The 14,933-nt window shown below is 38.0% G+C and overlaps 1 protein-coding gene across 1 annotated transcript in view; it reads right to left on the reverse strand.

The window, feature by feature from the left end:
* Positions 1-14,933, reverse strand: part of LOC139123098 (substance-K receptor-like) — a 54,927-nt gene that overhangs the window by 16,477 nt on the left and 23,517 nt on the right. The window contains exon 2 of the mRNA XM_070689086.1: positions 456-1,407. Coding sequence (XP_070545187.1) covers positions 456-968 — 513 coding nt within the window. The 5' untranslated portion in view covers positions 969-1,407. The remainder of the gene's footprint in view (positions 1-455; positions 1,408-14,933) is intronic.

Below are 14,933 nucleotides of genomic sequence, written 5' to 3' on the forward strand. Positions count from 1 at the left end.
TTGTTGAAAGAGTCTTTTAGAATTCCTACTTCCTTCAATGGCATAACTTGAAATGCATGATCATTTCGTTGAAAAATATGCTCAGTGACAGTGGCATAAACGGAATTTAGATTAATGTTTATCAAAGTCAATTCGATTCCAGGGTCACTTTGCATGCATTGCAATCATTTACAATGCTACTGCAACTTAATTCAATAGGAAAATAAGGTAGGATTATAAATACAAGATATCGCATTACTTTGCGAGCTAATGAAAGCTGGCAGCTTCAAGATTTTCCTAATTTAAAAATAACCTTCCTCTAGTAGATGGCCATGGGGAAACTTCGAGTTGATTGTATGCGTTATGGCAACAATGGGTAATGATGACAACGTGTAAAAGGCATTCCTCGATTGCTCTCTCGTGTCAAAACGCCTGTCAGATTCGATGTTCATAGTCCAAAATGTAAGACTACCTACCTTTTTTATGTAAGCTGTGATAGGACACATAACGTCCCCAAAAACCCATTCATTAAGCATGGCATTCATGAAGGCGAAAGGCATCGAGAATATGGCGAGTGTCCAGTCGGCTATCGCAAGGTTCAGTAGAAACATGCTGAACTCCCGCTTCCTCCTCGAGCCACACGTCAAGACGCAGATCACCGTCACGTTTCCGATTATCGATAAGGCTACCGTGACGAAGAAGAGGACCATCAGCGCGTACTTTTTGGTGTCCGTCAAGATTGCGGGTGGTTTGAACGGATTGTTTGGGCAGGTCAGGTTATTGTCACGGATGATATTGTCCATAACCTTATATGCATGGTCGAAAAGAAAGGGTACATTTAGTATAAGACTGTCAAGGTTAGGCATATCGCATTCTTTGAGGTTGCACAGACAGGTATGAATTTTGTCTATTGCACTTGAGTTCAAGATCAAGTCCATCATAGGACTCTCTGTCACCGACATAAGAGCTTGGTTCTGATAGAAGCCCATTTTCCGACAGAAAAAATGCAGTTAGGATAGAGGTAAACAGGGTTGAAATATTCCTCACGCCCGATGAAAGTCTTGTAGAAGTCGCGGTTCCAGTTGTGCACTATGGACCAGAGTTTAAGGCATTCCTAGCACCTCACAAACGAACCCGTTAACATCGTTTATCAACGCCACATTTGGGCCGACAAAGTGCGATCACTTTCCTTATCGGCAGTAGCAGTCGTGCACTTTCGAAGATCATCCGCAGTGTTCCGACTCCCAAAATCGGAAGATTCAACTGCCAGACTTCGGATATATGAACGATTTAATCGCCTTCACAGATCACCATGACGACGTGTATGCATCATCGTACTAATGCCCTTCATGGATTCTCATCAACGTGACGCATTGAACGGATTGGCGGCTAGCATAGAAAACCGTCCCCAACGACAGCTATCGTTTCCTGCGGAAAGACAAAAAGCTTACATGTAAGACTGCACAGGGTATAAATAATGCACCGGGGTAGCCATAGCAACAGCGCAATGGATTATTGCTAGGAAGCGTCAAATGGTGACTGCGTTCTTCAGGCATAAAATGTATTAACGCCCATGCACGCAACAATCTAACATGATGCTTACGGGTGCAAATGTTTCTATTTTCAGTTTCGAAAACAACTCACATACGAACGACAAATAGTGCCAGGTACCAATTTAAAACATGTAAAACGAGAATAACGTGTTGATCGAAAGTAGGAGCAAGACCTCTCAAAATAACCGTCAAATTAGCGTACCTGCTAGCCTTGATAATAGGGCAAGTTATTCCACATGAGAAACAAGGGTCGATTGACGTGGTCGTAATCAACGAGCTAGGTATTTGAAAACTGCTTAAACTTTTCAATAGATGTTGAATTCACAATACATGCATTTTTAATTGGTGAGGAGCGATCACCAACAAGTTACCGATATTGAAATGTCAAAAAGGCGGCCATGTTTTTTTCCGTGGGTGGCGCAACAATGTAGGGAAAAAAGGTAGCTGTACAGTCTAAGTTTCTATAATGCATGGACACAAGGTTTGCGACGCCATCGAGATGAGCGATCTTTGTGCTTCTTTCTTCTTTTGAAACCTTTGTAAGGTAAAATTTTAATAAAAAACAACCCTGGTCTTCAGTATATTTTGATTATATGCCGATAAATGGTATTTTGCCGCAAAAATGGGGAAACTGGATCCGTTAATGGATTTATGCAAGAATGTACTCCTACGCGCATTTATTTTCCATCGAAAAACATCTTCGAATGATTGTTTGGAAAGAATCTGAACCCTTCAGTCTCAAGAAAATGTCGCTTCAGCACATTTCAGGGAAGGTTTACTTCTCAGAAGCAGTTTCCCCTAACGGTTAATTTTATGCAGCAAAGTTAGTAACCTATATGAAAAGTTGTTTAACTTCGGACTGAAAGTGCAGAAAACCGCCTCGCACCATACTCTTTTCCGCCCAGAACCGTGAATCTCGATTGCGTTACGCGTGTGATTGTCTAAATGCAATTCAGCACCTTATGTATAGGCAAAAGGGCTAGAGCAAAACTGTATGCATAAATGACAAATATCCTGCCACATTGTCATAGGATCAGATGGGTCACAAATTCAATGAAACAACTGAAAAGTTTATTTTGTGTATACTTTAGCTGATATTCTCAACTTTAAGTGAAATGTCTCGTAACATCAGAAGTAGTTACTTTATTTATCAAACTTTCTCTTCGCTCAATATGTTAATTCATCACCTTTCGCGACTTGAAGTTTTTGATACCTCAGCGTTATGTCATGTCATGTCATGTCATGTCATGTCATGTCATGTCATGTCATGTCATGTAATTGTGTGTTACATTATGTTAACTTAATGGATCAAACCTGTGATTTTACAAATGATCATTAGGGAAAGACTGCATTAACTTGCATGGTACCTGAAACCCGGGTTCTTTTCTGACCAACTCGGGTGACAAACAGAAGACTTTTAATCCCCCAAGGTGTGAATGTTCGATTGTTATGTTTATCTAATCCAGTTGGTGCCATTGTAGGAAAGGCAGGCCTGTGAAATTGATCCTCTGATAACTAAGTAGGGAAGTAGGGTATTCCTAAGTTAATGGAGCTTTCCCGTAATGTCTCCGAATGTAATAGCCACTGAGACTGCACACTTCTGAATAAAGCTTAATTGCTGTTTTTCTATGGATGCTTGACTCACACGACGTAACATTTACACTTATAAAGATACCCCAGCCTATTGAAGAAAATCAATTTTACAATCTTTTATAATGTAGCGTACCATCAAGTATATTGCATTTATCTCAACTGATATCTCGCGAAGTTTATTTGTTCTAAAAAATAATTGCTATCTTATGTTCAACTAAAAATTACTTTGATGTGCTTAAACTCGGCCCCTACCAAGACTGGTAGCAAGCGTATAGAAGATCACGGTTAATATACAGTCACCTGAGGACCTCTATGAAAGGATTTAAAATATTTTTAAAAAGTGTTATTTGAGGAGAATGAACTGTTATTCATTAGGAAGGTTAGCTGTCACCTGCAAGGTAATACTATGACCTTTGCCTGAAACTGTATCATGAATCTGGTATCCAATGTTAGGGTGTTACAAAAGATGGATGAAATTACCGATTCTCAACACTTTGCAGGTATCGGATTTAAGCACGTACTAATACATATTTGAGTAATCATCATTTACTTTGCGTGACGTTTCCATGACACTGTGTGTATTAGGGCTCTCGTTGTACCTTCATAATTTATGTTACGGTGACTGTTGTGCTGATGACGTTTGCATGCATTCAGATCAGCCGTTTTATCACGCTCTTCAGCAGTTCCAACCTAGGCAGTATAGCCAATTAACTCTTACCTCTAAGCACTTCTTAAGTGTTTTGCACGTTCAAACAAAAACAGCCATTGTGCTATATCCTTAGGACATATGCCATAAAGATCGTTTCACATTCAAGGCAGCTGTCGACGGGATACCTTGTGTCTAGTATCCGGGAGACTTTTAGCACAACAATAAATTCCCTGACAACAAGCCGTAGCTTAATATTCATGTCAAAATACCTTTCGGTGTTCTTATCAGCATTATTGACATACATGATCACTATAGCACTATCCACAGCAGTTTAATGAGAAAAGCCTTCCATAATTGATTGTGAGTGTTATTGATCGATAGGCAGATTCTGAAACGTAACTATTGTAATAGTGGTTACAACAATCAGGCCATTGTGTACTCGCAAGGTTTACAAATTACCAGACCAATTAACCTTTGACTCATGCTACAAAATTCCATATTTATTTCCACAGGTTTTGCCGAGCATTGAAACCAATGAACCTATTCAATATTTAATTGCAATGAGAAGAATATATGATGAGGTGTAATCTTAAAACCGGGTAATTATGACCTAGGTCGCATCACCTTAGGGAATACCAAAACGCTTGCTTGGCTACATGCGTTTTGATATTTAATTTGAAGTATGGCATTCAATTGTGATAATGGCAACGTGCGGCTTGTGGTTATATGTTTAAAATGTGGCATAGAACAATAAGTAAAACATCATTGCTTTCTTTTTCAGTTTATTCAGATGTGTAAGATATCTAAATTTACTCTCGAGAACCTCAACGAACTCGGTTTTACGAAGGAAGAGCTTTGAGAAACAAACGTCTCGCGTAGAACGTTTTCACTACGCTTTGCTTTCAGTTCAATTTATTCATTACAACTAGCGCTTCCATTAGTCTTCAAGGTAAGAATGGTGCTGTTATCAAGCAGCCACCATACATGTAATTTAAACGCAATTATACCCATGTCTGTACCAATATAAATACTAAGCTACAATAACATTGGCGATATTGACAATCTTATCAGTACCACAGAGTCAAGTGTCTGCTGTTTGCGCTTCATTTATATTAACCTCTACGTAAGGAAGGTATATGCCCAAGGCAGCCTCACATTAATTGATTTAATATATTTAAAAGGTCACTGGATCAACACAATGAATTTTAGAGGTTAATCGCGCAGCAAGTATATTTTATAGATGGATTTACCTATCTACCCCTGTAAGCTACTGGCTGACATCTGACATTGAGCACTTCTAGCAGACTTACAGTGTGATGCTATTCTCTCGGTATCTCCGTTTCTGATAAAATTTGTTCTTTCTGCAAATACAGTTACCCTTTTTATTCAAACGTCGTTGATCGTCAATAGGTAAATCAGAAGATTACATGAAAGCTCTGATCGTATACGTGAAAATATTTTCCATGAAGGTATATATGTTTTTATTTAAAGTCTTCGGTCGAGTATGCGTAGGATGGATGTCTATATACCGCTGAGTTGACAAGCAACACATGAATTATACAAAAGACGATAAAGGTAAAGATGTCTCGTGAGGTGTTTTTGTTGCACTGTTAGATCCGGCTGACTAACTCTATCTATAGCTTCACTTTGGTACAAACGATTTAGTTAGAGCGGGACAACGCTACACATATACAGGTATCTTTTCTCAGTTTCTTGGACCAACTCCTGTGCTATTTCCTACTTGTCCAAGGATAGTAAACGGAGCTACTTTAATTTCATCTAGGTCGAAATTTGCAGTAACGGTGACTAGACTCCTGGTATACTATTGATGGCATATAGACAAAAGACGTTTCTGAATAGAAAAGTGGGATTTACTTAACTGAAGATCGACGCCTCTCAACCCCTTCATCGCCATAGTATGGCCCAATTAATGTATTCTAACCTAACCTACGACAAAGATGGACCTTTATGAAAGAAATATAACGAAAACATGAAAAGGTTTGTTGATTAGGGTTTACTCTGTTCCTTCACTCCGTTACATCAGCAACCATTATCGTAACGGGTTTAAATTTTGGCGCTAAAGGTTGCAAGTGTTGCTCTAGCTATTCCGTACGTGTCAAGAAATATTTGACTGACATTATATCTCCGGGGAAATGCCCGAAAGGGCAAACCATCATAGCAGTTTCAAAAGAAAAGGTATAATTGATGTCTGAATTGACTAAGAAATGTTATAAAACACCACATGCTCATTCCGTGTCGCTATTCGCCAGAATACGTCACGTGACGAGAAAATAGATAGTCTAGCCCCAAAAAGTGACGTCAGAGAGTATTTTTTTGAAAAGCTATTTCTCTAGGGAAATAGTTTTGACCAAATTTTGGAAAATGCTCGGTCACGTGACCGTAGTGTCGTCTGCAGCTTTCAAACAATGGCGGGTGACTGGAGCGTGATGTGCGCCCAGAATGAGCGACGAGCGTCGCTCTAAAACAGTTATATTTTCCATTCCAACGGCGTAGGATCTTAAACAGCTCATAGACGAAACAAAATTCAAGTGCAGCCCTGGATGTTGCCTAGGTATGCTTAGAATGTTTTTGGAAGAAAGTGGTACAATTTACTTCTGTAACTCGAATCGCTGTGGAAATATCGCAAAGTAAACTTATGATGGATTGCTGAGGTGCAAAATATAAAAGCACATTACTATAACATAATGCAACATGAGCGTATAAAACACCTATAACCTGGTCTTTATTCGGGCTATAGCGCCCGTTTATTACCCCTCGTGACCATGCGTTACCAGAAACACATCGCTATACCCCGAGGCCGTAGGAATAGCGATGTGTTTCTGGTAAACACGGCCCCTCGGGGTGATCGACGGGCGCTATAGCCCTCATGACCAGGTAATAGGTGTTTAATATTAAATGATGAAAATAATTCTTTTAGCTGTAGAAATTGAAGTCAGCGTTCGTCACAATGTATAACACAACTCTCGAAATGCAGCTTTTCCCACTTTATAAAAGAGTCAATTTAATACTTCAATTTCTTGGTAATCATTTGTTGACCTTGCACGGAGAAGCTATGTCGTCAATAAATCGGTCACTCGGACAGCATTCAGTCACTACTAATCAGATAAAAGTTAATATGTCGGGCAAGCGAACTCTAAAGAAGAAAACTATTATTTATTGGGGTTTTTTTATCTATATGGTTATCTGTCAGCTCACTATTGACTGACTGACTGCCAGGCGGACCGCCTGATAGACTTATTGATCAATCGATCGATTGATCGAGCAATCAATCTTTTGATTTACTGATTTTTGCATTACGGAAGCTAAAGTTACAGGATTAGGAACTCACCATTCAGGGTAACAGTAAGAATTTAAAAGCCTCGCTGAGGGCACAATTTTAGTTTCTGCACGAGCTAAAGTTTCCCCCTGAAATTACCCAGTCAGTCTTTAGTAGACGTATTGTACGTAGTCAAAGCGAGGCACAATAAGCTCACATGGCACATAATCGTTGAATACAATCCATGATCTAACTTAATGTCATTTTAATATCTTCAATGAAGACCTATGAATGCATGCTGTCAATAGCATGACACAAAGAGCATCGGGACTTCAGAATGTTTTAGATATTTTAATGTTCCTCCGATTTTTTTTATTTCGGCGTGAAATGAGCACACAGCTATCATAATACGCTTACAAGGGAATCAGTCTGCAATTCAACAGGTTTGGATTCTGGAGAAATTGTATAGTCAGTTAAAATCTTAAAAACCATTCTTTGTGAACAAATAAAACATCCTTATCGCACGATTTATGAATTCATATGAGTAATGAGTAAATAATACGACGGTAATACCTTTGTAAATGTGATATGTACGTCATACTAAAAGATTAACTCAGCAAGCAGACAAAGGGTGTGCAATTATTCGAATTTGCCTATGTATTCGTTCAAAGATGTAAGACAGACGGAAATATTGAGGGAGATGAATGAGTGGCTAGGTGGAGGTGTTCGGAACGATTTATGGGAGAAAACAGACAGAGGTTGAGAAAAGGTAAGGGTATGGCGAGAACAACACAAACAGTGAAAGAAACAGAGGCAGAAAGCCAGATAGAGATACACAGACAGAAGCGTTAAGACAATGAGGTAGAGACAACACAAAATGCCGATGAGAGACCGAAACAAACACAAATTGGCAGAAAGATAGAGTTTTCTTTCGTAAACAATATTGCGACTCGGGATGTAATATTTTCAATCGCGCTTCAGTCCTTCCACAGATCTGCTGCAAATATATATAATTTTTTATTGTTTTCGTCAAGGATTATGTGAAAGCAAACGATGTCAATTCTGCACTGTGATTTCAAGGGTGCGTTTTAGAAAAAAATAGATAACTTATAGAAAAAATAAGACACCACACAAGGTATGGTATCGTAAATGGTCTAATATAATATTGAAATTCTCGTTTAACTCCCTTCGCTTCATTTTTTTATGATAGAGCATTCTCTCTTACCTATGTAGGTTTGACAACTTTGACATGGTCTTTTTAAACAGGCTGAAAATAGACTAACGACATACTTAAGATAATTTAACTGTATCTGGTTGTAAAGTCGAGGTTATATACAATTATACACACTTGGCGACAAAGTGGCTGGGATTACAGAATCAACATGTGAAAGAAAATGCCCGATATATAAATGAAATCCGTATTTGACCTACTTCGTTACCATTTCGTGCTGTCCTTTAACTGTTCAGTGATTTTTGATTTTTAACATCCATTTCATCAGACTTGATTGGACTCATGAATGCACGGTTGCGGAGAATGTAATATAATGGTAATACTCTTTCAATTTGGAATAATCTGTTCCCTTGATAATTGAAATGGATGATGAACACAGTGTCAATACCCACAAACTAGTTATTTATTCAGAGTCTTGACAGAATTTACGGCATTTTCCCGCGGCAGTCTTCCGCACTTACATTACCGTACTGACTTGACATCTTGTGATTGCTAAAATGCACGTCTTATTCGACATTAAGACTGTGTTATATGCCATCGTTTTCCAAAGACGAGAATTGCGCAGTCAGGTAAAATTTGTCGCCCCGAGGCGACTGTCAACTCCCAATGACATCCACCCTCAGGCAAAGATAACGTCTCTAGCAAATGAAGCTTTCTATTCTTACATCTAATTCAAGAGCCGAGGTGAAAGTTGTATTCAAATTAGAATATTCTTATGTAACGCACGCTACAGATACCGTACAGCCAGACAATGTTCAGACGACGAAGAAAAATTGCGCTCATTTCACACATTTTCTATACAAAAGAGACAAGGCGAGATAGAATATATATGTGAATGAGTATCTCTCTGTCCGTGTCTCTGCCTCTCTGTCTGTAACTATCTCACTTTATCTCTAGATGAGTAGATAGATTGATTGATCGATCGATCGACATGTAGCTAGATAGATAGATAGATAGACAGACATATAGATAGATAGATAGATAGATAGATAGATAGATAGATAGATAGATAGATAGATAGATAGATAGATAGATAGATAGATAGATAGATAGATAGATAGATAGATAGATAGATAGATAGATAGATAGATAGATAGATAGATAGATAGATAGATAGATAGATAGATAGATAGATAGATAGATAGATAGATAGATCGGATTTTCTATTGTCTAATAAAATGATTATTATATAAAGCCTTTATGTCACTTAACTAGCGCAAGGCAAACGATTAGGCTTGAACGGTATGCCGATTCTTAAAAATCAATGGACAGCGATGCCGTCACAAAAACCGGACAAAACAAGTCTTGAAAGGTATCTACGTCGACCCAAAAAACATGATCAATGATATCTTCCTTTCTAACGGATCGAATTCATACACAGAACCTAATATTAGCATACGATAGGAACCGAGTGACTTACAAGGAAACGCACGTTAGGAATCACAAAAAGAACCGACACTGGTTAACGAAATCATGAGACCAATTTGAGGTAACTGCACAACTCAATTCAGCGGCGTATGGTGGAGGAGGAGTTATTCCAGTGTAAGTAAGAAGTGCACCCTTTGTTAGTCTGTATATCGTTAATATTTAGTAAAGAAGAAAAGAGAGGCATCTGTCACATTTATTCTACATGTTAAGGTCAGTAAAGCATGTATTTCGTTTACTGTTACATTTTATTGAACGACTGAGGCCGTACATGCACGAAAGCATGGATTGATTTGCTCGTTTTGCTGACCTGTAGTCAGAGAAAAGGACGTGACTTTTATGTTGAGTGGTTGGTAAGGCGCGTCAAAATGGCACACGGTTGCATGTTCAGTAGCATACTGTTCAGCTGAAGTTGTAGTTTTCACAACTAAATCACTTGTAAAAGACGAGGGGTTGCGAGGTTGACGTTTGGTGAAAGACAGTAACTAAATTTGGATACATCACCTCATGACATACTTATTCGAGATGACAGCTGATATGTGACAACAAAGCTACTATGACCACAGTACATGCCTGTGTAAGCAATAAATACACAGCGAGATTAAAAAATACAGCGTATGTCAACAATTTTGACATTTTTATTGAAAACTCGCCTTATTAATACTACATGTCAGTCACTTGAGGAAACCAGCTTTCAGGGAATTGAAGTAACAGTCGGGAATAATTTCAAAGATATTGCAACATGTTGAAGGAAAAACGAGTGTCTATTTTCTAGTAGCAATTTGCAGGTTCTGTTTATCAAAAAGAAAGTTTAGAATAGTCATAAATGGCAAGATAAACTAAAGTATTGTGTCAGAAGGAAAACCAGGAATGATGAAACCTCACACCGATTTTGACAAAAGAGGTTTGTTATTCATATCCACTTTGATCGCAGTTTTATACTTTTTGTTGGTGATTTTTCGGATACACGTTCACTAATTTTCATTGACACGTAATTATTCAACGTATTTATATCACACGCTAAGTTGATATGTCGGCTAGTGAACACAAAATGCAGATGTCGTATATTGACTGAATTCGGCCATCAAAGATGAAAGTGGCAATTGTTACAAAAGAACAAACAGGAATATAAATTTATCATTATATTCAATATTTAAGTTTGACGAAAATGCAAGACTATGACCAAAAGTTCAAAATGATATTTAGTTTAAATCTTTTGGACTCAAAGAATGCCCAGGGTTATATTTATTGCTACCAAGTTAACATATTTTTGCAGGAAGCGATTCCATGTGAATTGCACGTGGTGTTAATTGAATTATTATATAGACTATTTACTGACGAACATGTTGATGCATATATTTCAACCTGTCGAATCAAATTGTTCCATCTTTCAAACACGTCTGTTAACGAGTAAATTATTCCGACTAAATGGTATTCTATGATAAGGTAGTCTTCGGGAATAGAAAAGTTGCAGCAGCATATTTTTTATCACAAATATGACTCGAAGTGATAATATCTTTTAGAGACAAACAGAAAGTACGCAACCTCATCGAAATGTATTAAGGTAGAACGCACCTCGGGTACAGACATTCGGACTCTCAAACTTTTGCAATTCTCTTCTGATACACCACTTGTTTGGGTTCATTTTCAAGCTCTTGTTGTAAGAAAACTTTTCTTCGGCTTAGTTTTTCGAAATTCGAAAATGTTTGTTTTTCGCCATAGAGTTAACTATGAAAGCCCATTCGGGATATTTTTTGTGAGAAAAAAATAATTATTATTTCGTTTGCACGAGATACTATCTTGTGCGCACGGGAAAGTATCTGGTGCGCACCAGATACTTTCCCGTGGCCACGAAATAGTTCCTCGTACGCATGTGATAGTATCTGGTGCGCACGTGATAGTTAGTTTCTAGTGCCCACGCGATACTATCTGGTGCGCAGCAGATAGTATCTCTTGGCCACGAGATACTATCAGGTGCGCAATGATTTTTGTAAAAATCTGTCAAAGTATTCCATGAGACAATCGAAAATTATAGTTTCAAAGAGGTCTACATGGTTTAAGGAGACCATTTTGTTTACTAAATTCTGACGTTACGAGCATGGGTTTTATAAAGTTTGGTTTTGCCTTGAACAGTCAGAGATACAGCAGGAACAACCTCCTACATATCAATCACTGTGTGTTGTGCAAACTCTAACATATTGCATGTAGATACGGATAATGAGCCTCGTAATATATGATATTCCAGCGACTTCAATCAACCTCCAGTAGTCTCTATGTCCCTCGGGGAATATAAAGTTTTGTTATCTAATTGTCAGACAATTCAAACCTCGAACGATGATTTTAGCGGCACACGACCGGCTCTCCACGGTCGTAAAATATACAACCGTAAAGCACTACTGCAATCACTGGGCCTATCATTGAAATCCAGTGGTTTCCAATGTACATGACCAAACACGAAAGTGTACTGATATTACCCTTGGGCTTGAATCAATCTTTCTACGCAGAAAGATCTAGTCTCCATGGATAACTCTACAGGGAAGAGTTTTATATCGAATTGCATGAAATTAAATTGTTTCATCGGAAGCCATACAAACTAGGCATTGAGCAAATTTGACATGAATGTCCACAGAACATGGACACGCTAGATTACAGGCTTGTTCCCCCTGGTAGAATCTTTGCTACTTTGACATTTGATACCCTCCTGCCTTCTATTTTTGGATGAAATAGCCAAATGAAGGGAATCTGTTTGCAACAAATCCCATAATCATTGCCATCAGCGCATTTGTAACCGGGCTTTTATCAAAAGGCAGATGGTTCATCCGTTGCATCATCATACTTTTTTTGCATGCCATATATGAACAGGGTATCGGTCCACTACTTTATTGCCTATGAATTTAACTATCATAAATTTCAGTTTTAGAATGAATGACGCAAAAGATTTTTTATAAGGGAAAATCTGATACGAGTTGGAGGAAAAATAACGTAGCGGCGTCATTTTATTTATCTGGCATCTCCTATGTGACCGTTTAAAAGCTAGTGTGTACCAATTTGTAAGCTAAATATCCATGTTAGAATACTTTGTCTTGTACCATGAAAACTTCCATTGTAACTAAATAACATTGTCATACTATTTATTGTTATTCCAGTTATGTTAAATCGTAGAATTGTGATTCATATTACCATAGGTACATCATATTTGAGCTCAACCGATGATTGTTGCATACCTACAAGAGAGAAATCACAAAAAGTGAGAAATCTATACAAGAGATCTTCAGACTATTAAAACATGACATCATTGGTATGAAAATCATTGTCATCACTTGCTATCTCATTTCAGCACTTTTTTCATATTAAAGAAAATCGTTTTGCAAAGAATCGTTCCTCCGAAAGTATTATTTACTGGCGGCCAAAACGTATACTACAAGTATACTCGGGAATCTACGATCGTAAAAAAGACATGATCGTGTCCGTTTTGTATTCGACAGCAGTTGAAAGATAAATGTGGAGATACATAGTTAAGCATCTGAATTCGATGACATCCTCTTCTGAGATGATTATCTGCTCATACGCTTTGAAGCAGAAAGTAAGTGATTGATGTCATGTCTGGACGCCGAGCACCAGAATGCGCATGCGCCAGATTGGATGCTGTCTGTTGTCGATCGCTAACACCTCATAGCGTCCTTGTCGGTTACCGATGACACTGAAGAGAACGGTTTAATGATAACCCTCTGATGGTTGGCCCAGTAGAGTCAGGCGTACTAAGGTGTTTTTGATCAAATGCCGAGAGTCGGTGATCAGTACGAAACGCTCTGCATTTTGTTTTTAATTTATCAATATCCGCTGCTTTACTGGTGATTTATGATCCCCTCCCACTGAGGTAGGATCATTACAATAAATCACATGGTTATTCACAGACTTATTCCAAGGCTTTTTTATTAAGAGAACTATCAAATACAACCGCATCTCTATTCCGATGACTCTGTAACCATTGAAAGTGCATTACTTTCATCCATTCTGTTATCATTTCGAAGCCCTTTGGCACAGCAAAGAAGTCCAGACTGGCACTTAGATGAGTTGTCAATATCAGGCGAAAAAACAAAATAACACCCGTTTGATATACATACTGTTTTGAAGCTTAATTTTGTAACTGCATTCATTCATTCATTTATTCATCCATTCATTCATTCATTCATTTGCAGTGTACAGTATTAATGAGGGTTGTTTAATCAGTATATTTGAACTGAAGCATGTTATATGCAACAGATATCCATTTGTTTATAATCACGTGTTGTCGATTATATTATAAAGAATTGGGTTTATAGATTAGAGTATCGAGACATTACGACAGATTCTCCTCATAGAGGTGTCCGTTCAATGGCAGTCCTTCCACTCCACTCCACTCCACTCCACCCTACTCAACTGAGTGTTCGTTAGAATAGACAGTGTCGTTCTTTCCATTACTGTTTACTAAAACATTATCATAATGAAGTCTGGAAACGCTGCATAGCATACCCTTGCAAATTTGTCTAGTCACACAATGCACAATTCGCAAACGTATGTAATAATACACATTACACAGTCTTATTCCATGTGTCCAGTATTGTCTGATAAATGTCGATAATTGTCGAGTCGTCAGCAGTCATTGTCAGCGCTTGATTATTCAGTTTGTAATTCTGACAAAACTTTAAATATATAACACAAGTCATTTGCATATCACCAGTCAGTCAGTCAAAGGTCAAGAACAGGTAAAGTTGATCTGGTGTAAAAATACTGAACATATTTTCGCACATTTACTTGTCATCAAACATTAGCTATTTGTTTTCGAGCTGTATGGCTCGAAAAGATCGAGTTTTAAACTTTCATACACACAAATGTACAAACTTATTTTGATCTTTCTCTGTCTGTTTGTCTGCTTGTCTGTCTGTCTGTCTGTCTGTCTGTCTGTCTGTCTGTATGTATGTATGTATGTATGTATGTATGTATGTATGTATGTATGTATGTATGTATGTATGTATGTATGTATAATTTGCTGTAGGTAAGTGTACAAAACACCGTCTATAACAGCATCTTTGCATTTTCTATGTAATTGCTACATGCAAGACAGTGTGTAGGATATGTGTTTCCCCCTTCTTTTTTATTGTTCCGCAGACGTTTCAACAAGTGTCATTTATTTCAGGTATGACCTGAATTGATAAGTACTTCAAGACATCGCATTCACTATTCCCT

The sequence above is a fragment of the Ptychodera flava genome, chromosome 22 (genome assembly GCF_041260155.1).
Source record: "Ptychodera flava strain L36383 chromosome 22, AS_Pfla_20210202, whole genome shotgun sequence".
Classification (NCBI taxonomy): domain Eukaryota; kingdom Metazoa; phylum Hemichordata; class Enteropneusta; family Ptychoderidae; genus Ptychodera; species Ptychodera flava.